This window comes from Nelusetta ayraudi, unplaced genomic scaffold (genome assembly GCF_046127955.1).
Source record: "Nelusetta ayraudi isolate G7.1 ecotype Tasmania unplaced genomic scaffold, CSIRO-AGI_Nayr_v1 ptg000011l, whole genome shotgun sequence".
Taxonomy (NCBI): domain Eukaryota; kingdom Metazoa; phylum Chordata; class Actinopteri; order Tetraodontiformes; family Monacanthidae; genus Nelusetta; species Nelusetta ayraudi.
Genome location: NW_027466061.1, coordinates 10,605,249 through 10,628,680, shown reverse-complemented (window position 1 = coordinate 10,628,680; position 23,432 = coordinate 10,605,249). Strand labels below are relative to the sequence as shown.

Genomic DNA, 23,432 nt, shown 5'->3' with positions numbered 1-23,432 from the left:
TCCGGTTGTATGTCGGTAAACAGTAGAGGGCAGCAGTGACGACGCTACAGAGTCAATTCACATCCATCATTTAATTACACAGCAGAAAATATGAACAATGAATGTGTTGGCATATGTCAAATAGACCGCAACCCTTTTAACGCCAAGCCTCCAGTTTAAAATACCTTTCAGTGTATTAAATATATAAACCTCCATGATGCACAAACACACAGCTTATCATTGACCAAAATCATGACATTGTTTTGATACAGCCATCTATTACAACAATACACACAGTGGCTCCAAGAGTTAAATTACAATATGATAAATAAAACAAGAAAACAACAGCTGGTGTTGGAAAACAATAATGGAAAAAACAACCTGACAGAAGAGTGTCATATGTTCTGCACATGACACTCCACGTGCTGCGTCTTGTTTCGAGCTCAAACAGGACCAGTACTGATCAAACTAAAAAAATACTTGTTGACGCCATACAACATCATCTCTACAACATTTTATTCAATGTATGTACACAAATATTTTCTGTTATTGAGAAGTTAAAAGACATTTGGGGTGATTCGTATGGCAACACGAGATTCAGCTACTGACTTTGAGACTCTGAGAAAGCTTATTTTTCAAACTGAAAATGATGCCGTCCCTGTAATAGAATCCAACCAACTGTCACTCAAGCAAACTGTTGTCTTTCACTCAACCCAAAGCTATTAAGGTTTTACTTCAAAGTAAAGTTTGTTTTCCAAAAAATAGGAAACACTGTAACATGTAAGAAGGATTTTTCAGGTATGTATGCACAATTTTTGCACAATGTTTTCCAAAGAATCCATAATGGTTCGCAGTTCCTGTTAATAAACAACTTTTTTGGGGGCGTTTTGTACAAGTTGCAGTATTGTTAAATATCTATACACATTTTAGTTTTCAACTTAAACATTGGTATAAGTTTCTGAAAGGATAAGATACCTTTAAATTCCAACTAAAACCGGTTTACATTTGTGCGGTTTCCTGCACAACAAAAAGAATATATAGTTTATTTGAGAGGAAAACCTTTGGATTTACCTGCAACTCCAGTGTGGTTTTATCTTACTCAGTAGTCTGTTACAGCACAGTAGCAAATGTAGGACTGATTAAAAGTAAGAGAAGAGTGTATCATAAATATGCAGACATGGGCAGTGTTTTATAGCCTGGGGTGATCTGCGTCACATCAAAATTTGCATGACGCATATATTTTTGATAGAAATGCAGAGGGTTGTGGCAGATTCTGCGGTGCCTCGCGGCTATTTTTGAGATGTTGTCTCGCAGTGCAGGTCAATGGGGGCACCTGTGAGGGGAAGCTGCTTTGGTTTCCAAGGTTTGCGGGGCTCAGCGACGCAACCAGATCCAGGTGTTAATAAGCCAGAACGCTACAGTGGCTGAATAGAGGATGACCTCACGCTTGGAGCGTTCTTTGTTTTCCTCTTCCAGCAGCTGCAGACGCCGGTTCAACTTCACAATCTGAGGGAACGCAACAAAAAGCTAATTTAGCCAGTTAAGAGGAAGGATGAGATATTGTGGAGTGATTATTTTTCTGTATACATGTAGGGCTCTCACTGTTTTAATTGTACAAGTGGGCCAGAAGTACGACAGAGATTTTTAATTACTGTATAAAATTATTGAAGAATTACTCATTTTTTATTTTTAGGTCTAAAATAAAAAAAAAGCTCCCGCACACTGCTCGACTCCCTTCCTAGGTGTGTGGTATATGCAGGTAGCATATACCACATCCTTCAGCTTTGTTGATTGTTTATGCCATTCAAATACTTTTTTTTTTTAAATTATCAGATCTAAGCATTCTTGTATTAAGCATTTTATCTGTACTTTGTTGCAATGGGGAAACCCCTCTTACTGATTAGGTGCAGTTTTTTTTTTGTTTTGTTTTTTTTACAAATCATCGTCTTTCCTAAAACCCTTTCATTTTATGAAAGCTTAAAAAATATTGGATGTTTGATTTGCTATGGTTGTATGTAATACACCTAACAGGTGAGAACCATCAACCATGTTGAGCCTTCAAGCTCTCTGATTGGCTACCTGCATATAGCACACACCTATATATATGGTTATGTATGCTTGGATGCCATATGTGATGCCTAATGAAGGTCTTTTGACCGAAACTTTGCAATAAAAACCAAGGAAGAGAGTCGAGCAGTGTGTGGGAGGGAGCTTTTTTTCGATTTTGGTCTTACTCAGGGGTGGCACCCTTCTCGGACGCACCTCTCTTTTTGGGAGTGCTGAGAATTTTCTTGGATTTTGGATTATTTTTAGGTCTAAAATTATTACTTGATCATTGTAAAAACAAATATTATACTATAAACTAAATTATTAAACTTGTAACACACCTGCAAAGGCTGAATAGAAATGGAGCTACATTAAAGTTCAGCACGTCACAACTCAGAACATTTATATCAGTTAGTACTACCTGTCGTCTTAATGAAGAGGCGTCCAACAGGCCCGACTCCTCAGGGTTCAAATCCCAGCTCAGGTCTAGGTGTGTCCTGGGAGAGTTAAGGCAAATTTTATAGATTGCAATCAAGATATCTATTTATACAGTGCATATAATGAGATGGACTGTATTCTATCCCTTTTAGATGTAACAGAAGAAGAGGCAGTAGACCGACAAGTACAAAACAGAAGAAAAAAATCACCTGCGGTGGCTGTCATCCAGGGCTTCAAGGACTTGCTGGTATGCTCGCCGTGTCGTCGACTGTATGTAGGACAGGAACCCTGCAGCTGTGAACAGGTTGATGTTGGCATCCTCTGGGGAACACAGAGGGGGGCACAAACGGACTGGGGGGGCCGAGGGGGAAGGGGTTACACTGACAGAGAGGTAAATCAAGAGACATGGGAAATATTTATTATATCAGAAGCACAAAGTCAAGTAATTCAATTGACGTTGAGAAACGTCAAATCACAATGGAAGTGCAGCAGTGTTGTAATAAGCGCCTCAGCTGCAGAAGTGCGTTTACCTCAGGTCACCACGGCTGATGTGACTGCTGGCACGGCCAGAAATGTGCTCACTCGCGCTGCGCTCCCTTCGAGATCGAGTGTGGAAGTGGGCCTGTGAACATGTGCAATGACTTCATTCATTTGAAATTATAGCTTTTAAAACAGTTTTTGGAGCAATTTACTGTGTAGAGAAAACTTTTTAAAATACAAGCGATACAAATCTCTTTATTTTGCGGCCTAACCTGTGGTTCTCATACTATTCTAATGACACCTGGAACTGACATCTACTAGCTAATATGACTTAATACTTTTGGTTTCACGGCTTTTTCATCATCTAAATGAGAAAAAAAACAGACTTAAAGATGCAGCTATAACAGTTCGATTTTGTTTGTCTGGCTGTGTGCGACTATTTTTCAAAATCCTTAACAGCGTAATAGAACAGATCTATGGTTGATAAAATAATAGTCAAGTAATTATTGAGAATAAGACATAAAGTAGAAGGTAAAATCAAAGCCCCGGTTAAAACCTACAGCCTGGCTTGGATGGCTCTGAGATGGTGGCATCTGATCTGTTTCAAGGGAGTCCAATGGCTGCTCTGTGAGTGTGAGGATGCGGGGCGGTGCTTTCATACTGAGAAGGTCCACGGGGGGGACGGACTGAATCAAATCCAGATCTCGTGGATGGGAGAACAGAGGGTCACTATCATCACCTGCAGAGGAAGTGAGGTCACAGGCAGAGGTTCATGAGGGGATTTTCAGCCGCAGTTTGTGTTTGAGGGAAAGATAAATTCTCCAGTGAAACCACAGCATCAGTCACGTCAGCCATCCTCACCTGCTACTACAATCCTTTCTGGCACCTGCATAGTTGAGTGCACATGCAGAGGCTGCTCAAATGCTAAAGATCCTGGCGGCTTGTCTGCGGCCACTTTGAGGGTCTCGGGGATCCGCATGCGCTGGCTGATCCCCTCTGTGTAGTCCAGCTCATAGTGGATTCGGTTTATCTCGGCCACCTCTGCAGAGGGGGATGTGAAGTTCGACCCACTCATCCAGCCTGTGGACATAACAAACATAGTAATGAAAACCCTTCAAGTAATTAACAGGAAGTAACAATTCACTCTTTAAGTACACACCAGGGCATTTGCTCACTGTGCTCTGCCTACAGAACCACAGTGCTTTGTCCAACCGTGTCTTTTCTTCCCATAAAACAAGTGTGGTGAATTGAGTCTATGCTAATTAGCTAAGTGGCTTGGAATATTGCCTGCAACACGCTCTCTTAGTAGTCCGTGGCAAAGGTGCACCGTCCCACCGGGGAACCGTTTAATCCGTCTGTGTTAACGGGAGCGGCTGAGGGACAGTGCGGGCTAAAGCTAGCGAGTGATACACAGCAATATGCATTTTATGTCGTGTTTGGAATTACGTAACGTCAACGCGAAGTCTTTGCTGTGCGAGACGACATGAAGCCCTTAGCTGTTAATGAAACATGGTTTCAATGTCACTGAATGAAAATCAACACAGGGCGCCATGTCTGGCTTTCACGTTAGCTGCTGTCGAGCTAATGCGGCCAGGCTCGGTCGCAAGACAGGCAACGGCTAATATTCTCCATATATCGAGCCTGTTCGCTCGGCAGAGGGACGTCAAACCGCCACCAACACCTGCCGTAACGCGGGCGTGCTGACCAAAGATGCTCGTATATTAGCTCAGCTTTCTACTCACCGCTACGGTTTGTACACCTGGGTTCAAGTTCTCATGAGCAACGTGTTGTCCAAGCTGGGTCGCTCGTTTTTACCGACACCGGAACCGAGGTAAAATAGTGGGACACTGCGTTCTTCACGGCACGTTGGTTGGAGTTGTGTGTCCGGCGGCGGCGGCTACAGCAAGGCTCCGGGTAAACACACAGCGCGTGTCCGTTGGGGGCGGGGCGTACGTGCTACAATGTCAGCCCAGGCGGGGCGCCACCGCCAAGGGACCGCAACGGTCAGAAAACGAACGCACGACTTTAAGGACACCATGCGAAACCCATTTTCAGACGCTAACTTTCCGTACCGGACTTCAGCAGAGCAGTGTTACTCAATTAATAAACCAAAAATTCAACATACATCAGCAGGAAAAGGGGGGTAGAGCGAATACCGTCTGGTTGAAGGGTGTAGTCCCCAAGTGACATCACCAGGGGCTGATTGCCAGAAACACGTGTTGTATCACAATGCTTCCTGAACAGTGGAACAAGCGAAACAAATGGGTGGACTTTTCTTGTTTCACTGGGGTCACTCTTAGGACACACACACACACACACACACACACACACACACACACACACACACACACACACACACACACACACAGGGCTACATTATGTGTTTGTAAACTTCTGTGATTTGTGATGACCAGATGTGTGTAAAGTGTCAAAAATGGTACAACAATAACTGTGTCGACTCGAGGCTTTGCGAGAGGGGTCCTGTGGTTTATTACTCATTTCCCCCCTCTGGTTGAATGCATTTCCTGCAAATACAGGGACATTTTGTCTTAACCCAGACTAAAACTTTATTATTCTCAAATGTGTGTGTGTCATAGTTACCATACTATTATGAAGCAGATTGTTATATTTCACAACATTTCACCACGCCTTTGTCCACCGGAGCGTGGAAATACAATCCCCAGAACCCTCCGCGCGTTCAAAGTCTTGCGCATGCGCATGCGCACGGGCTCGGGCCATTATTTTGTCTTCCTCAAGCTTCAAATGAACAACAGGCTAAACGTTTCTTGAAATGAATTAAATATTAACTCGCGGAAGAAGCATTGAATTGCCTCGCGGCTCGCAGCCGCCGATATAGATGGCGTCTCTCGGTCAGTAGCTCGCTGTCTCGGCCGGCCCTTCAGCCCTCCGTTGGACTTGGAGGCCGAAAACAGTGCGCGGAGTGACAGCCCCGTTAAAGGCAGCAGATTGGGTGTTTATCTAGCTGGCTAGCGACCCAGCTAGCTTCCTAGACAGCTCGGTGGGGAGGAAAAACCCGCCGAGACCGCTTGATAACGCCGCAAAGAGGGGCCGTGGCCGTCCCTGATCCGTCCGAGCGGCACAGGGGATGGCACATCTTCGAGACATGCAGAACCAGGTAAGAAATCCTCTTTTCGCCAACTGTCACCTCCCTTCTTCTTGTCCAAGAAGACAAGGCGAGCCCCCATGACTGTCAGGCTTTCCATGAATAGGTGGGTGGGGGTCCCAGACATCAGCACAAAAGATCCACAAATAAATTTCCCTGGTTTTTTTGTTTGTTGTTGTTTAAAGGAGTCAGAATTAAAAGCAAATGTTGACATTTCAACAAAGCTTAGTGAATCCGTCCTTTATAGAAAACGTACTCTGTAGTTAAATGGAAGCGTTCCAAAAAACCACTATGTTGTAGAACTGCTGTGTGATGTCACACTCTACACTTACAACTCCATAAATTATTGTTTGATTTACGGCATTCCCGTTAATCATCAACCTATTCATTCATCACTCATTGCCTCACTTAATGGAAAGAAAAATAAATCTCAAATGTCATGAGTTTTCAATTACATCCTGCAGCAAAGTGTGATCACGCTTAGATGAGAAGATTTTGGTCTGCTTCATATTGAGACAGCAGCACAGGAGAACAGTGTCATGTGGCCAGACAGAGTTCCTCCAATCCTGCTGTCATAATGTATTATGAAAGAGCATGAAATGAGAAATTAGTTCTGTTTGGGCGACTTGCTGATAATGCTGCTGATTTGAGCACAGTCCCAACTCAGGCAGAAATAGTGAGCAGTGGTCTTGGTTCTGCAGAACACCCGGTTGGACCCGGAGGAGTACTTCACCAAGCAGGAGCGGATTGGGAAAGGTTCCTTTGGAGAAGTTTACAAAGGCATCAACAACCGCACTAAGGAGGTGGTGGCGATCAAAATCATAGACCTGGAGGAGGCAGAGGATGAAATCGAAGACATTCAACAGGAGATCACGGTGCTGAGCCAGTGCGACAGCCCATTTGTCACCAAGTATTATGGATCGTACCTGAAGGTGGGATGATGACTGAGTAGCAGCGAGGGAACAAATGCAAATCTGCATTTTTAAGATTCACACTTTTATTGCCTTTTATATATGCCAATTTTTTTCCCCCCTAGGGGACCAAACTATGGATTATCATGGAGTATTTGGGTGGAGGGTCTGCTCTAGATCTGGTAAGGAGACCTGGTTTTCCTGCAGCTTACAGCGTTTTCTAGACAATCTTACTGTGCCCAATTGATTTGTCCTTTTCCCTCTTTAGCTCCGCCCAGGCCCTCTTGAAGAGACCTACATAGCTACAATACTGAGGGAAATTCTGAAGGGCCTGGAGTATCTGCACTCTGAGAGGAAGATTCACAGAGATATCAAAGGTAGTAAGAAGCCATTAAAAAATTGATTTTGAGAAAAAAAAACACACTTTACTTTATTGAGCAAAGAGACAGTCTATTAACCTTTCAATGCTTTGATTGGCTACTTCTCAGCAAGTGAACACTGCACAGAGAAGCAGGACACTTAGACATTTTTTTATTTTGGAAAGGGTGGCTTTTCATCCTCATGCAACCAAAAACACCTGACATAATGTTTTGTCCATTGTGATGGTTTCCATAAAAACTCAGCTTTACATTTTGCATGTATGCAGAACAAAAAATGTTGCGGGTGCACTTGTGGCATTTTCTTTCCGTTTTGAATGTATATTCCAATGTAATATTCAGAAATAGCTCAATGTCAGTGTCATAACTCTAACAGTAATGTTAAGTTGTTGTTGATGCTGAGCTATTTCTAGTAAAATGCCATATGGATTTTCTTCAGGGTTGGGATTAGAGGTAATGGCACCTCTTGATTGACTGACAGCCCAGACTATTTTAAAATACCATTGTTGTTGTTTGCTCATACTGGAGGCTGTTTATTTCATATCACTGCTGCACGTGCATGATATTAGCTTTAATTGATAAAAATTTTTTGACAGGAATGATATTATTGCTGTAGGACAATTCTGTTGATGGTTTTAAATACCACTCACTGCTGGTTCTAGTTTCATGACCGTTTTTATTTTCCCTGCGTCCTCCAGCGGCCAACGTGCTCTTGTCAGAGCAGGGTGACGTGAAGTTGGCAGATTTCGGGGTGGCGGGACAGCTGACGGACACCCAGATCAAGAGGAACACATTTGTGGGCACGCCTTTCTGGATGGCTCCAGAGGTCATCAAACAGTCAGCGTATGATTTCAAGGTGAGTCTGTGGATGCAAGAAGCAGCGTCAGCTTTTAGCTGCAGTGTGTTTTGGTCATGTTTTGTTGCAATAAAAAAAGTTCTCAGTCTGTGGAGTGACAGTGTTGTGTTTTTCCTTTGGTTTCGTTGCTGAAAGGATTGTAAAAAGGAATAACTTCAGTTTTCTGTCTCTGCTAATCAAACACATCTTGTCACACTGCTCTCCTGTCAGGCTGACATTTGGTCCCTGGGAATTACTGCCATTGAACTGGCTAAAGGGGAACCCCCCAACTCGGACCTGCACCCAATGAGGGTCCTTTTCCTCATCCCCAAAAACACTCCGCCAACACTCGAGGGACCTTACAGCAAGCCCTTCAAAGAGTTTATTGAGGCTTGTTTAAATAAAGACCCTCGTTTTGTGAGTACAGCCTCAAGAATCCAAGTTGTGTTTCTGTTATATCACAGGCTGGATTCACACTGCAGGTCATTTTCTCATATCTTACGATTCAATCTACAGAAATATTAACAGATATGTAATTTATATCAGATTTATTTCCACACAGGGGAAGCCTGAGTGTGATCTGGCAGTCGCTGATTTCCTGCCCCTTGTCTCTGCTTACATGCATTCATTTTCATTGCATTCATCTTGTGTCAGTTGAAAGGCAAAGATGTAAATTTGATCACAAAAACCTGTCAGTGTGAATCCAGAATAAGTCCTCCGACTTTGAACTCGGTGACTCTGAAGCCTTCTTGGCAAGTGATCCGACGACGTCCTCACCAAACTGTCCACTTGTCTGCTGTGGCTGCACAGAGGCCAACAGCCAAGGAGCTCGTCAAGCACAAGTTCATCACGCGGTACACCAAGAAGACGGCCTATCTGACGGAGCTGATCGACCGCTACCGCCGCTGGAAGTCCGAGGGGCACGGCGAAGAGTCCAGCTCAGACGACTCAGACATGTGAGATCAAAAAAAATACACACACTTTATTTGTTAACAAAAGGACATCCAGGTGGTCAAAAAATACATATGATAACAATGTGATGATAAATTGCATTTCATTTTTGTTTGAATAGGGGCTTTAGTACACACACGATAATAAAATGTCTACGTTTGTAAACAATATCTGTCAGTTGTGCAGTCCAACAAAAAAACAACCTTTGCTACCACTGTGCAAGGCAAGAAGAGTGTCTGTGCGTTCACCCAACATGGATTCACATTTGTCCATCATGTGTTCAGGTATTGTAAGACTTGCTGGTGGGCTGCATAGCACTTAACCGTTGACCCTCTTATTCCCATCTGTTAGGGACGCTGATGGTGACGTGGACACGTGTCCCATGTGGACCTTCCCTACGGTCAGACCTACATCTATGAACAAGCTACAGAAGAGCTACACACACACAGATTCAGAGGTAACACACACACACACACACACACACACACACACACACACACACACACACACACACACAAGTCTGCTCTGTCTTTGGTAAGACTTTAACCTGTTACTTGTATTTCTATGTCCTCTCTTTCCAGTCAGGAGATTCAGTGAAAAGGCAACCTAAGTCACAATGCCTGTCTGCTTTGGTAACACCCATTTTCAGAGAGGTAGGTTCAACAGATGTCCATTTAAAAGTCTTTATTTTGTAATGGATTTGCTTCAGCTTCATCATTTTACCTCACATTTTAATAAAAGATGTGTGATTAAGTGGTTTTAACGTAAATTTTTGTTGTTATTTTTTGAGGAAAGCCTTACAGTCTTGCTGTGTGGTAACAAGCACCGCACGGCTCACACAGTCTTATGTTGTGTTTGCTTGGTCCAGCTGAAAGAGAAGCGGCGGGCGAGCGGCGGTGGCGTTGGGGCCATCGAGGAGCTGGAAAACGCTTTCAATTTGGCAGAGGAGTCGTGTCCAGGCATCTCTGACCGCCTCGTCACACACATGATGGAGAGAGTGTGCAGGTCTTTAACCATCACATGTTTTTATAGAAGACTGTAGCCAAAACAAAATCCTCATTTTGCTTTAACTGCTCTTAATTTCTCTCTGCAGGTTTTCTCTAAACGGTAACACCACCCCGTCCTCGCGGTGAAACGCCCAGCTGGACGTAACTTCACTCTGTCCCTCCTCCCCTCCAGACCCAACCATTCTCTCATTGATAAAGGACCACAGAAGCCCCCCCCCCCCCCCTCCAACCTCCCACGTACACCTCTGTCCTCGTATCTTTGCGCCCTCCCTAGTCCCTCCCTCCTCAGAGATCTTTAAATGAGTTATAATTAAATATTTTTACAGTTTTTCTTTAAGAACGGAGAGTATTTAAGACAAAAAAGCCATGACATTTAGAGCGTTGTGCATACCTGTTAGACTGAAAAGAAAGAAAAAAACTATAATAAAGTCTATGAAAATGATGCATTGTCTGTAGTGTTTTTAAATCAAACAGATAGAAACATAATCATGGTTGGTATCATTGACCTTCGTGATCCATTTTAGAGGTTGTGTATTCTAAGCACCGTCAGATTTTCTCCAGGGAAACGGTCTCGTGGACATGCCTATCCGCACAAAACAACATTTTTAGCATTGTGCTTACAGCCTATTGCTAAAAACTGATGCTTTGTCCAACCCTCTGCATGTTTGAAAGGGACAAAACACAAGCAGGAACAAACACCTGCCTGGTAATGCCATTATCCTGGGGGGTTAGTGGCATCACAAAGGGTTCATTTCCACTTCAGTGTTTTTGCACACTTGGGAAAAACAACAGACTTTTCATCTCTAGGGAGTTGAATGGCAGGCTAGAAACACATCGCTAGTCAAGTGTTCTTCACAATGTGGAACCTTTAATTTCCACTCTGTTTCACACTGCACACATTGTGTTGCAACCATGATTGTTCAATGCCAAGTCAGGGCTGTACAGTGCGACAGTTTTTGTCGCATTTGCGAATAAAAATCATCCTGTGCGAAGAGAAATGTGTATCCACTCGCACATGTGCAAATGAGTTACGCAGGCAAGGCATCATGATCATGAAGTGGAAAAGCTAGTATTACTTTGACCTATACAAGTAACCGTTGTTGGTAAAACTGCTCCATGGGAGTTGTAGTTCTGTGTGTATACTATCCATCTCAGTTCAACTATTAAAGAACTACATTTCCTGGTTACAATTAATTTCACAAAAAACATGTTAACCAACTGTCCACCCAGGTGTGCTACTAAATTTTACTTTGTGCGACTAAAATTTTTAACTTGCTAGCACTGCTGCAACCGCTGAAAAAGAAGTAAACGTACAGCCCTGCAAGTAGTGTGTTGCGTAGGGGTTTGATGTTTTTTTCCTCTCCATGTACTAATTAGAGAGGCCCTGTTTGTCAGGTTACATCCCCTGTGGATTAGTCTGTCAGAAGCAATTAATCTCAAACTTTATGAAAAAATACTGAGAAGAGTCTGGAGGTGATCAGAGGTGTGATGGCCTCGGTGTAAAAGAAACACAGGAGACAGAGATGATAAGGTTCAATAATCTTTTATTACAATAGATGCATCAAAAACAATATTTGGTACTAAAATTGGATTAAAAACAGCACAGGGAGGAATGTCTACAGCCTCACACCTTGGCTGGTGAGGGCGACGGCGGCCTGGAGGATTTGACCTCTTCACCTCTGGTGTCAGCGCCAGAGAACATGGCAGAACTGGGCCGAGTACAAATTTGTGTCTCTTCAGTCAAACGGCATCGACTAGAAGGGATCAGGTGACGCTCCCTGGCACATGACTTTTCTTTTTTCTCTTCTTAGAAAGAAGGTTGGAGGAGTTGCATAAAGCTGATTGAAAGCACCGTGAGCATCGCAACGTTTGCCCATCCTTCATCTGTCAGGTCTTAAGGAAGACTAAAAAGAGATCAAGGGTCACAGTTTAATTTACGTCACACTTAACAGGACTTGGCACTTGCGTGCCATCGTACTTAACCCAGAGTTTACATGCAGGCGAGGGAGGTCACATGAAGCCAAATGAGGATGCACGTTTTATCTTGACATTTTGAGTTTGGAGAAAGGCATTAAAGTGTATTTCTGCTACTAGCTGCGACGACAGTCGTCTCTCCTGATAAAGCTCTTAGACAGAGCAAAGGTTAGCATGAGCCTAGAGAGATGTTTCACAGCAGCGACACTTTGGTTTCCTACGTGACCAAGAACAGAACAGCATGGGAACAAACAAGAGAGGAAGAAAAAAAAAAAAAAAGAACATCCCAACAGTTTGTGTATTACAGACATACAGTATACCACTGTTTGAGAGGATAGTTCACGTGACTTCATTGGAGTAAGATAGTAGAATTTGAAGGATAGAGCTGTGTGTAGATATAACACTGTTAGAATATACTTTACTGAATGTATAAAAAAAAAAAGCACAATTCCAGACCCACTGAGGAATCAGAGTTAATAATAGTGGCAACAAGACAAAGACCAAATGGCCTTCACACCATTTCAGCTACCGTCCATCTTTCAGGTCCAAGTCTGCAAGAGAACAGAATGCAGGTGAAGGTCTTCCATTTGTCTGAGTGTGCAGCAAACTACAGCATGAAGAGAGAGAGTGAGGTGTAAAACAGGCCAGACGAAATACTTTGTTTATTATTTTTTTATGTTTTAAAGTTAATTAGTTCCCCATCCACCCCAAAACACCCAATGTTTTCCACATGGAGATATTTACAAGTAACATTTAAATACAACATTACATTAACATGCTGACATGTAGATTTTTTTTTCTCAACAGGATGACATCACCTGATTCAAAGAAACAATTCAGAAACAGCTCGGCTTTGTTTGGGAAGTGGCGGGAATTATTGACGCACCGTGGAATTTTTTTTGGCCCAGAATTATTTTAATAGTTTTCCCAAAAACAAAACACAGACAAGTAATGATCACATTTTATGACCTTCAGTAACTATCAGGCTAATTGTGTGACTAGAGAAATCTATGATTTGTAGGCTTACCATGAGCTTCTCACACATGGGCGCCTTCACCCTCTCCGTCTCCCTGCTTCTGCATTTGGGCCTGCATCTTGGCGATCATCTCTTGCATTCGTCTCAGCTGTGGAACACAAGGAACCCTCATGTATGGCAAATCCAGCGCTCACACACACAAAGAAGCCACTTATACCATCAAGGTCTTCAGTGTCTGTGTCCTACCTCAGCCTCCTTCTCCAGCAGGATCATGTCCTTGTCCATTTCCTCCGGCTCTGGTCCCTTCCTGGACCGTTGAAAAAAAACAAAACAAGTTACCATCATGCTATGAGCCAAAAAGATGAACTGAATATCTCTGCAGAATTAGTATTCTTTGACAAAAAGACAAAAATCCGGTTAATAAGCGAAGAGACATTACAGACTTTGAATTGCTGTGCTGATTTGTGAAGCATTAGAATGGCTGGGACAGAAATAGTGTCTGAGTGCAGTAAGCAGGTAAGTGTTAAGTAAGCACATTTGAGGACGGCAAGAAGGATCTCAGTGGGTTAGCAAAGTTGTTTTTTTTTGCAGGGGGGGAAAGGCGTACAAGAGGACAGTGTGCATCTATGAGCTACACAGAGATTGAAGCAGTGAGGTTTTAGAAAGAATCAGCTGGAGGGATAGTTAGGGGAACAGCATTACCTCCCCCATATACTGAAGAATAAATAAATAGATGAGCACGGTACCTCCAACTGGCCACTCATGGGAGGGACAAGTCAATCATGTGACAGATCTCTGGCCAGTTAAAACCATTCCCCTTTTCCTGGGTTGGCTTTAGAAGGAAGGCTAAAAGATTGTCTGCTCCAGAATGAAGGTTAAATGATATATCCACACTCTGTTAAGTCAAGTTCTCCTCTTTACAACAAAGTCAAAACTACAAATGACAGTTACCTGCTAAGAAACCACCTAAACCCACAGACAGCAGCATTACATCAATGCTGCATCTGTTAAAGGCAGTAAAACATGCAGGATGTTGAGTGGGAACTGCTGCACTACAGAGTGACAACAGCAACAAACTAGTGGAGGGATGTGATCTCTCCTCGAGGAGTTCCCAATGATCTGGGTTTCATTGCTGCTACCTGTGAGGCCTGGCTATTGTATTCCTGCAGTTGTCTTAGGTCTGCAATGACACTGTGGTCACAGTTTGCTGTCTGAAGTGGGGGAGGTGCAGAGAAGCAAGCTGACAGACAAGTACGTACGCAGGAGACAGAGGCAGAATGTAACCGTGGGAGGACAACCTGCCACCCCGCTTCAGGCGGTCTGAGCGGAAGTTCTCGTAGTGAAGGTCCTGGGTCACTTCCTGTAGATCTTGCATGTGGGTTCTGATGGGTCGAGAGCAGAAAGAGACGGACACATGAGCTTAAGAAGACGCGTGCAAACATGAGAATTTACTGTCACAGCAACACAGCCTGGGTCAACGCGAGCTCCGCAGCTCAGCAAAACTGTGAAGAATGACGACAGCTGCAGGCTGTGACTTCCTCTCTGCCACTCACATCAGCATGATCCGCAGCTTGAGGAAGTCGTTGTGCTCTGGATTCTCCACCTCCACCACTCCCCAGGGGTACAGGCGGCCCCTCACCTTCTTCCCCTTGGCCTCAATCTGTTGGTTGGATCCCACCACTGCAAACGGGATGCTGGCCTGAAAAAGCAAGTTGGCTCAGTCGCTCAATGACAAATATAAGACTCGACTCACCCGACGGAATGTGATTCATTAAAAAAACAAAGACACAGCAAAATAAAGCAGAGGAAAACTAGGGCTCACCTTCAGGATTCGAGTCTGCTCTTTGAAGTCTTCGTCCTCATCAGACTCGGCGTCAGGGAGGTGGTAAATCTTGATCCCATGCTCATCGATCTCATCCAGAATCTTAGCGAAGAGAAAACGCAGACGCTCACATTATAATAGATATTATTACCTCAGACATTTCATTATGCAAACAAAGGCCAGAATTCAGTCATTCAAATTTGCTTTGGTGACATTTAATTGGATCGTTCCAGATAAAAGCGGTTAATGCTTCTCATCTGCTTCCACTTATTTATTCTGATCTGATAGAGAACGTCTCGTTGGGCCGAGACGGATTCTGCAGTCCAGGCGGTGAGTGCGCGACAACAGCCGCTCATTTCAGGAACTGCAAAAGATTCCTAAACAATGGCTGAGTGTTGCCCTCACCCTGCGCTTGAGCCTCTCCCTCTCTTTGAGGGTGAGTGTGTCCGCCTTGGCGATGACGGGAACCACGTTGACCTTGTTGTGGATGGCCTTCATGAACTGAACATCCAGGGGCTTCAGGCTGGTTGCACAGGAGACAGTCAAAGACACACTTCAGATTTCAGCATTTCTGGAAAGAGGGCATTAGATAAAGAGCGGTGGGACAGAGAGAAAGGTTCTGTGTGGTGGGACTCACCCGTGGCCGAGCGGGGAGATGAAGTAGAAGCAGCAGTGAACTCGGTTGTCAACGATATGTCTGCGATTGAGGCCGCTCTCGTCGTGGAGGTAGCGCTCAAACTGGTCGTCGATGTAGCTGATGATGGTGTTGAAACTGGGAGAGGAAAGTTCATTTCTGTTCAGACATTCACAACGTGTGGCAGCAAGAGAACTGCCCGTCGGCAAATTAAAAGCCAGCGTACACACGAATTGCTGAGTGTTTGCGTGCTGAGAAACTCTTCACTCCTCACCAGTCTTGGCTGTTGATGGCGTCTCCGTAGCCGGGTGTGTCGACCACCGTGAGACGGAGCTTCACCCCCCGCTCTTCAATCTCCACCGTCGACGCCTCGATCTGAACCGTCCTTTCTATTTTTTCTGCGTCAAGAAACAGAAAACAGTATAAAATGATGCAGTGTAACTACACTATATACATAAACTATGTAGCACAGTTTCATCTTTAGGCAAACACAGGTGGGATGACAGAGAGAAATGTCCACTGGTAGGATGAAGGTAAGACGTTTTCTCTTTTTAACATGTTCTCTGAAACCAAAAAAATAACTTGGTGTAGGGCTGCACAATTAATGGAATTTTAATCACGATCACGATATTGGCTGCCACGATTAAATTAAGCTGATCGTCGGCGATATTAACATTTAAAAAGCCGGCTACCGTACATGTCAAATCAAGCACTTTTAGTCATCCAACCACCAGGGGGCGAACACAAGGTTAAGACTTCATTAAGCTGCCGAAATAGCAAGCGAGCAAATCCTGCAGCATAAGCGGCAGCCTCAAATGATTCAAGAGAGAGATGCTGCGTCTCAATTCAGGGTCTGCACCCTTCAGGCCGAGTGTCCTCCGTCTGAAGGAAGCGTTCTTCGAGGACCCAGCCTAGAAGGACGGACCAAACCCCGCCTCCCCGTCACCGCCGTTCCCTCCTGCTGGCCAACCCCGGAAGTGACGTTTTTATAGCATCAAGCTAACCATTGGTTCGCCATCTAACGATGTCGTTCGATATTCCAAAAAATAAAAACCCGATGTTAAAACTGCATATTTTATGTGAAATTTCAATACTTAAGTTTATATGTTGTGTCTTTACCAGTAGATGCCGCTAATTTCAGCTGACTTTCCAAGATATCACGATGCTTTGCAGCAGCACGCAAAGCATCATGGGATACACAAGTACGCGAAGGATAGTAGCGGTGCATCCTTGGAATCGGCTAAAACGAGGGCGCATTCTGAGTACGCATTTTGAGCGTCCTAAGGACCCTTGGGAATTGGGACAAGCCTTCGCGCAGTGCTATGACGCAACTTCCTTTCAAAATGCGTACTTCAAGGATGCAGAACCTGAATTGAGACAGCAAGAGAGAGAGTGAGACGCGATGTCGGGAGCAGACAGTACAGCAGCATCTGGAGGTGAGGACCTAGTGCCTCGTAGGGGATCAACATCTACTGTGTGGAGGTTTTTTGGATTCAGGGCAAGTGATGTTGACCAAAAGGAAGTTTTATGCAAAGAGTGCCACAGAGTTGTGCCTGCGCCACAGAGCAACACAACTAACTTATTCAACCACCTGAGAAAAACACCACAAACCCAAATATGATGAATGCATGAAGGCTAAAACTAACGCTGGTCCACTAAATCCCTGTCCGTGTCCAGCGCCAGCCCAGACAACCATAACAGGAACACTGCATCGGGCGACACCGTATCCATGCACCTCTAAAAGGCACGCTGCAATAACGGATGCAGTAACGTTTTATTTGGCCAAAGACGTGTCCAGTAAATACTGTGAGCAACATGGTGGAAGTCCTCGACAAAGAGGTACGTGATCCCCGCGCGCTATTACTTCTCCAAAGTGGCATTACCTGCACTTTATGAAAAACCTCGGAGGGGAAATAGAGAGAGAAATCGCAGCAGTCGAAAATTTTAAAGAAAACACTCTGCAAGTATAAGTTAGCTGTGTAGCCCTGTGTGCCAAGTTTTTGCCATGTCTTGGGTCAATTTTATTTTATTATTTATTTATTTTAGTTTATTGACATTTTTAAGTATAAATTTGAAGCCTTGTTTACATACTGCTTGTTTTAAAAAGAACGTGCAATAAACAGATATGTTTGACCTAACATGATGAATAATAGTGATTTTAATATTGACTAAAATAATCGTGATTATCATTTTGGCCATAATCGTGCAGCCCTACTTGGAGATAATGATCAATTTTCTCAGGCACTCTGTTATTATTCAGTATTTTTGCTTTTACTATGAGTCATCACAACAGGCTCTCGCATTTCTGTATTTACCTAATATAATGCAGCAAGAGTTTCAAGAGTTCTACTCTCTTTGCTTCCTTGGACAGGAAATCCTTTGGTGACTTGACCAGTTGCATATCTGAGTCTTACCTGCAGCTCCAGGGATGATTCTCTCGGGGTAAAGGTCAGTGAGGAAAAGGCTGTTGATCAGAGTGGATTTTCCAAGTCCAGATTCACCTTTGGACAAGATAAGAAAATCCGGGAATCAATAAAAGAGGCGGCGCAGGAAGAAACGATTGTAAAACAAACAAGAAGGTGGAGATCCAATACAGATTTCAGTTTCAGTTCATATTCAAAGTCCTCAATGTGTAAACCAGGAAACAAAATGCTTCTACAGTGACCTAGAGGCCCCGAAATGAAAGCTCTTAAACTTGAGTAATACTCTCTCCCACATATCTGTGAGCATTGATCAGACAACTCCACAAAAAGATGATGAGAGTGTAGCTCAAAAACAGAGAAACTACAGAATCCAGCTCAGCATTACAATTTGTAGCATCTCTATGATATAAAGCTTTATTTTTTTTTTTAATCAATGTTGATATTAAATAGATCAAAACAGCTGAGGACACTTTGGGTATTGCTAAATAAACTGCTTCCGCACTTCAGTTACAGAGTTGTAGATAGCAAACCTAAACAACTTGAAGCCTGTTTGCTTTACAAAGGAATGCCACTATTGTGGTTCCCACTAGAGTCATGGTGGAGGCCTTACTGAGGTCAGGCTGGCAACTATCCAGGGTGTCTCCTCACTTTAGGACTGCATCCAAACTAAAGTTTCAGGTGTGAGTGGAGAGAGCAGCTTGTGTCGCCAAACAGCAAGAAATATAAAACGTTTAAAGAAAGGATACTGTGGCTTTTCATATCAAGTAAGCCCTCCATGGAGATAAGGCTACATAAATATGCAGGAAGCACCATGATTCATATTAGTATGACTAAGAAATACAGAGAGCAGAGGGCCTTCTCCTCCGTGTGAATGAATCCCTTCGGGCCAAGCGGCCACATTCCACTCTGGTTTATTTTAAAGCCAGAGGATGAGCAGCGTACCCTCCCCCCTGAACAGCAAGCATGGACGTTCACATAGTCACACAGCTCACGTCATGAGTTCACGCTGCTCCACTGCTGCCAGCTGAGCTAGCACACCCGAGTGACATCTGCCATTTTCTACACACCAATAAACCTTAATGCACACTCAGGCCATGGAGGCTACTTTTAACCTTTCTGACAGAACCTTTGTGTAACCCTGTGTCAGGATAAATGTGCATCTCTTCTAATACACTGAAGATGAGAGCTGTCGAATAGCATTTTTGGTGTTTTATTCAATCTGAAAAAGTCTCAGGGATTGTCACATGCTGAAGGATGCAAAATTTGTCCTCTGCATTTGAGCCATCATCCCCTGAGGGAGTGCTGGGCAGCAGTGGTGCCGCGCCCTGGAATCATTGGCTGATTTAAATCTGTATTTCAGTGGAATATCTTGCAATCTGCGTTTGTTGTGTGGCCTTTTACAGTAATATGCCTTACAGTCTATCAAAATAAAGGTCAATTCATATAAATCACACTCGTAGTAAGTAAGCATGAAAGTAAAAAGGAACTGAGGCACTGTGGCAGTTTAAAAACTGTAACATTGGAAAGGCCTCTAAAAAACAAATGTAATCCTGTATATTTTGCCAGCTCAGGGAGAAGATCACACCTGAAAATATGGCAGAAATTGAGAAAAAAACTCACCAGACTAAACACTCAAGCACTGCCATAAAAAGCCTGCACGTACAGTAAACCTGAAGCGTCTAGTTTGAGTTACACTACAATTCTCTAAACGGAATGACAGGGGGAAAAAGGGGCCGGAGCTGCGAGCAGAGCAGCGATGACTCACTCACCTACAACCATCAACGTAAACTCAAATCCTTTCTTCACCGACTTGCGATGAACTTGATTTGGCAGATTGGCGAATCCAACATAACCTGGGGTCTCGGGGTTGGACACCTGCCCCTGCCATGTTCAGAGACACAAAAGTCAGGAAGATCTCGACTGAAGAAGAAAAGTATGTGGAGTGACATTAGAGAGACATTTCACCACAAAACCCAAGGAGGTTTGATAAGCTCTTGCACTAAAATGAATTTTTCCTTTTCCCCTCCTTTCCAAAGGCTTCCTCAACATTGTTCAGGCTTTCACAGCAATAAACTGACAGACAATTCTTAGTGGTGGATTTGAATCCAGAGAGGAGACGTCTGTCCATGAACAGGCAGCGTACTTCAAAGGAAAGCAGCGGCTTCTGTGCAGTCTATTTGCAAATACTTTCCGCCCATCTTGCCAAAGTTTATGGCCCTTTCAACACAGGGCTTGTTTTCTCAAAGACGAGCAAATGAAAAAGACCCACATTTAGACAATGCTATATGAATGTTTTTTAAAACACATGCAAAACTGCCGTATCCCCTTCTTTGAGCTTCTTGCTTCAACAGGAACTTTAGGAATCCTCTCTTTCTTGACATGCATGACTGACGTGTCTTGTTATTAGTGTGTTCATGCTCTGCCTTGGGGGCCTTCCAACCAGGACCGGACCATGAAAATAGTGCTTGACAAAGAGTGCACAGGATTCGGCAAATGTGGCTACTGAACAGCACAATGGAGATAATAATAGGGCCAAAATCCACCGGAGTAAAAAAAACACAACAGCGGTCCACAGTTTAGAAGGAACTCACTGTATGAGCGTTTACATTTGCAAGAGAACACAGGACTTTCTGACTTAGGGTCTCAGATAAACTAAGACTACAGTCACTTGGGGTGATGAGCGAACGACTAAGACAGAGGGATGGATATTCTCACTCACCTTCATTTTGTCAGCCTGAGACATTCTTTATCGGTTGTGAAACCTGCAGGAAATGACAGATGTATCAGAAACTGAGCAAACCGCTTTGAGTGAAACTAGCCAAGGCTTCTGGCTCGATGTCACCACCTCACTGGAGTTTATATAAAAGAGAAGGCAAACACACAGGCCTGGCTGTGAGAGACAGGAAGTCTGGTTTGTGAGAATAGTGTGCCTCACCACACACACACACACACACACACACACACACACACACACACACACACACACACACACACACACACACTTTCCTGCTATGTAACTACATTAAGCTCCAGATGGAGGCTCGTTAAGCCCCATATGATAGCTATTAAATTATTACAGTGGATATTAAAATAGCTTAGGACCATTTCTGCAGCTCAATTCATATTTCCCTATCGGTTGCCGCTGCGTTTAAAAGTTGGTGGTTTTGTTAGAGGAAGACCTAACGAACGGAATGGAAAACACACCCAAAGCACCGAGGCCATTCGAATGGCACGACATGTCTGACAAATCATCCGCCAGAACGAAAAATAAATAAATAAAAAATAAAAACCAACTGTCAACGGCATTGAATATTTAAAAATATGTAAGGCTAACTGGGCTAAATCAAGCCGCTCCAGCCAAAAAGCAGCTTTTCAAACGACTGCTCGTGACCAACGAAGTGTTGACATGAGTCGGTACTAATATTTTATTGTTTAGTCGAGGTGGTAATTATTCTTGAACAATAGAGGGGGAAGGAATGCAAATCACGGCTATCTACTCGGCTAACCGCTCCCGCTAGCTCGTCGGGAGTCTGATAAGCTCCCCGACAAGCCCCTAACTAGCTCAAGTAGTTAGCTTCTCCTTCCCGCGATGCTCACTCCTGCAGCTAGCGGCGGCGGCGGCGGCTTAAACACGAACTCGGAGACTTGCAGTGCGGTGAAATAAAAGTGATGGAGCGGCCCGAACGTTACCTTACAGCCTTTGTGTCCGCAGAGGTTGGAGCGCAGAACGTTGCCGACGATGAGCAGCAGACTTGGCGGACACCTCCGAATTCTTCAGATTCCGGTGCAGCAGCTTCCTCTTAGCTCACAGACCACAATGCAACGGGCGACAGCGGCTCGAGCAGCCACACATGCAGGCTGTCTGTGCATGATCCGTGACAACCAAACAGGAAGAGAGGAGAGAAGTTCAGTTTTTTTTCTCCCCTTTAGTTAGTTTGGATTGAACACAACGCCAACAGAAATAGAATAGTGAGTCAAATGCATGCTCCTGCAGACCTTTCACGCATCTCAAATGGGGGAGGAACATTTATATATTTCACAATTAAGTGAGAGTGAAATTGTGAAGAGTTGTCATTTGCCTGATCATGACGTGGTTCCTATTGATCCACTTCCATTTCCTCAGAGCTTGATTAGTTCCAAAGGGTGACTTTAGGTGGCGCCAGATTATTGTAAATAGTTGTATGATCGATGACGCATACAGAGAAAATTCCCTCAAACAAACAAACAGACAGACAAACAAACAAACAGACAGACAAACAAAGTTACAAAGAGGCAAAAAGCCAATCCCAGCAGACCTGGTTTGATCTAAACATAATGCATGCGGATCCCACTTCCTCTGAAGTTTTGGCACCTGTGGGTATCAGAGACTGCAGTGTCACACTGTGCATCTTAACTCGTCGCCCCATCCAAAGAAAGAAAGAAAGAAAGAAAGAAAGAAAGAAAGAAAGAAAGAAAAATAATGAAATCACTGTATTCCAAATCCTTTCACAATCTTGTTTGTCATAAAAGATGTAGAAGAACAGAGATGAATGGAATTTCTTGCTTTCTCAGACACGAGTGGTGCCAGATGAAACCCATAGAGGGCAGTAGAACACTGACCTGGGCAACACAAAAAAACTCATGTACCACATGTAGTTTATGCCTTTAACAACAACCGTATATATGTATATATATATATATATGTATATATATATATATATATATATATATATAAAAAGAAAAGACTGAACCCTTTGTCAGTGAAATCCGTAATGCTACAATAGTTCTAAAGAGCTTCAGTCTCGCAGAATGGAATATTCAGTGGGATGTTCTCAAATTGTTACTTGTCTAATCTGTATTGATTTGCTTAGGAAACGCAAATAAATGATACATTCCAGAGGTGAGGGGGTTAGAAGAGTGTTCCTGCTGCAACATTCTGCCTGAAAAAAGTGCTGTCCAAGAATGTCCTTTGCCGAGATCTGTGCAAACAGTCTGTCACTCTGGCCAAACTGACTTTCGCTGACAGGTGCGGCTCCAAGCCAGGAGGATGAACTCAATCTCCGGGCTGCAGAACGCTGGCTCGGACAAAGAGGGGCTGGAAACCACAGCATTGATGTTCCAGTTCCTCTCTCAGCCAGCTGGTGAATGGTGTGAGGCAACTGATGAAATGTAGCGAGCTCTCGTTCCTGAACAGCAGCTGCTGAGTGCTTCCTGGGAAAAGTAGTAAAACCTTTATGTGCACAGAGGCAACTGAACCATGGAACCCACAGATGCCAACCTCTGTGGCTGGAAAAACAGATCACGCATACTCAGCAAAAGTTCCCTAAAGGTTAATTAAATAAGACACGTGGCCCATGTTACTGCATTTACTGGGATGCTGCTCATAAGAAGGGGGCCAGCTGCAGTTTACCTTAGCTGATGTGAATGCATGCTGCACTGCCAAGCCCTCCCTCCCCCCAGCCAACCTCATTCCTAC

The 23,432-nt window shown here is 43.9% G+C and overlaps 3 protein-coding genes and 1 long non-coding RNA gene across 8 annotated transcripts; 2 read left to right on the top strand and 2 right to left on the bottom strand.

Annotated features, from left to right (window-relative positions):
- Positions 1-56: 56 nt before the first annotated feature.
- Positions 57-4,924, bottom strand: LOC142884850 (mitochondrial fission factor homolog A-like). Its single transcript, XM_076020798.1, has 7 exons — positions 4,686-4,924; positions 3,805-4,023; positions 3,504-3,682; positions 2,994-3,085; positions 2,673-2,843; positions 2,447-2,522; positions 57-1,485 (listed from the first exon to the last, which is right to left on the bottom strand). The coding sequence occupies exons 2-7, from the start codon at positions 4,016-4,018 to the stop codon at positions 1,354-1,356; spliced, it is 864 nt and encodes a 287-aa protein (XP_075876913.1). The 5' UTR covers positions 4,019-4,023; positions 4,686-4,924; the 3' UTR covers positions 57-1,353.
- Positions 1,565-2,840, top strand: LOC142884852 (uncharacterized). Its single transcript, XR_012926213.1, has 2 exons — positions 1,565-1,672; positions 2,293-2,840. It is a non-coding gene; the product is annotated as an uncharacterized LOC142884852 (long non-coding RNA).
- A 689-nt stretch (positions 4,925-5,613) lies between the features above and the next one.
- Positions 5,614-10,590, top strand: stk25b (serine/threonine kinase 25b). The gene is made up of 11 exons (XM_076020787.1): positions 5,614-6,079; positions 6,769-6,999; positions 7,104-7,160; positions 7,247-7,355; positions 8,054-8,211; positions 8,422-8,607; positions 9,001-9,146; positions 9,493-9,598; positions 9,723-9,794; positions 10,010-10,146; positions 10,235-10,590. Exons 1-11 carry the CDS (start codon positions 6,050-6,052, stop codon positions 10,272-10,274), a joined length of 1,272 nt encoding a protein of 423 aa, XP_075876902.1. The 5' UTR covers positions 5,614-6,049; the 3' UTR covers positions 10,275-10,590.
- A 1,087-nt stretch (positions 10,591-11,677) lies between these two features.
- On the bottom strand, positions 11,678-21,850 carry septin2 (septin 2). 5 transcript variants are annotated; one of them, XM_076020794.1, is made up of 13 exons: positions 21,673-21,850; positions 20,697-20,739; positions 19,747-19,858; positions 17,969-18,055; positions 15,829-15,952; positions 15,558-15,692; positions 15,326-15,443; positions 14,921-15,022; positions 14,652-14,797; positions 14,358-14,480; positions 13,345-13,405; positions 13,150-13,246; positions 11,678-12,673 (listed from the first exon to the last, which is right to left on the bottom strand). In XM_076020794.1, exons 2-12 carry the CDS (start codon positions 20,718-20,720, stop codon positions 13,160-13,162), a joined length of 1,119 nt encoding a protein of 372 aa, XP_075876909.1. In that variant the 5' UTR covers positions 20,721-20,739; positions 21,673-21,850; the 3' UTR covers positions 11,678-12,673; positions 13,150-13,159. The 5 variants fall into 5 exon arrangements, with proteins under 5 accessions (XP_075876909.1, XP_075876908.1, XP_075876907.1 ...); XM_076020793.1 differs by having other exon boundaries at positions 11,678-12,729; positions 21,668-21,849; XM_076020792.1 differs by having other exon boundaries at positions 21,668-21,849.
- Between the last annotated feature and the right edge of the window lie 1,582 nt (positions 21,851-23,432).

Coding starts and splice junctions, on each gene's coding strand:
- LOC142884850 (XM_076020798.1), bottom strand. CDS start 4,018: ATGAGTGGGTCGAACTTCACATCCCCCTCTGCAGAGGTGGCCGAGATA. Junction 3,683..3,804: donor AGAAAGGATTGTAGTAGCAG/GTGAGGATGGCT, acceptor CTTCCTCTGCAG/GTGATGATAGTGACCCTCTG. Junction 2,844..2,993: donor ATCAGCCGTGGTGACCTGAG/GTAAACGCACTT, acceptor CCTCTCTGTCAG/TGTAACCCCTTCCCCCTCGG.
- stk25b (XM_076020787.1), top strand. CDS start 6,050: ATGGCACATCTTCGAGACATGCAGAACCAG. Junction 6,080..6,768: donor TTCGAGACATGCAGAACCAG/GTAAGAAATCCT, acceptor TTGGTTCTGCAG/AACACCCGGTTGGACCCGGA. Junction 8,608..9,000: donor TAAATAAAGACCCTCGTTTT/GTGAGTACAGCC, acceptor GTGGCTGCACAG/AGGCCAACAGCCAAGGAGCT.
- septin2 (XM_076020794.1), bottom strand. CDS start 20,720: ATGTCTCAGGCTGACAAAATGAAG. Junction 15,023..15,325: donor GGGAGAGGCTCAAGCGCAGG/GTGAGGGCAACA, acceptor CTCTTCGCTAAG/ATTCTGGATGAGATCGATGA. Junction 13,247..13,344: donor TGCTGGAGAAGGAGGCTGAG/GTAGGACACAGA, acceptor TGTGTTCCACAG/CTGAGACGAATGCAAGAGAT.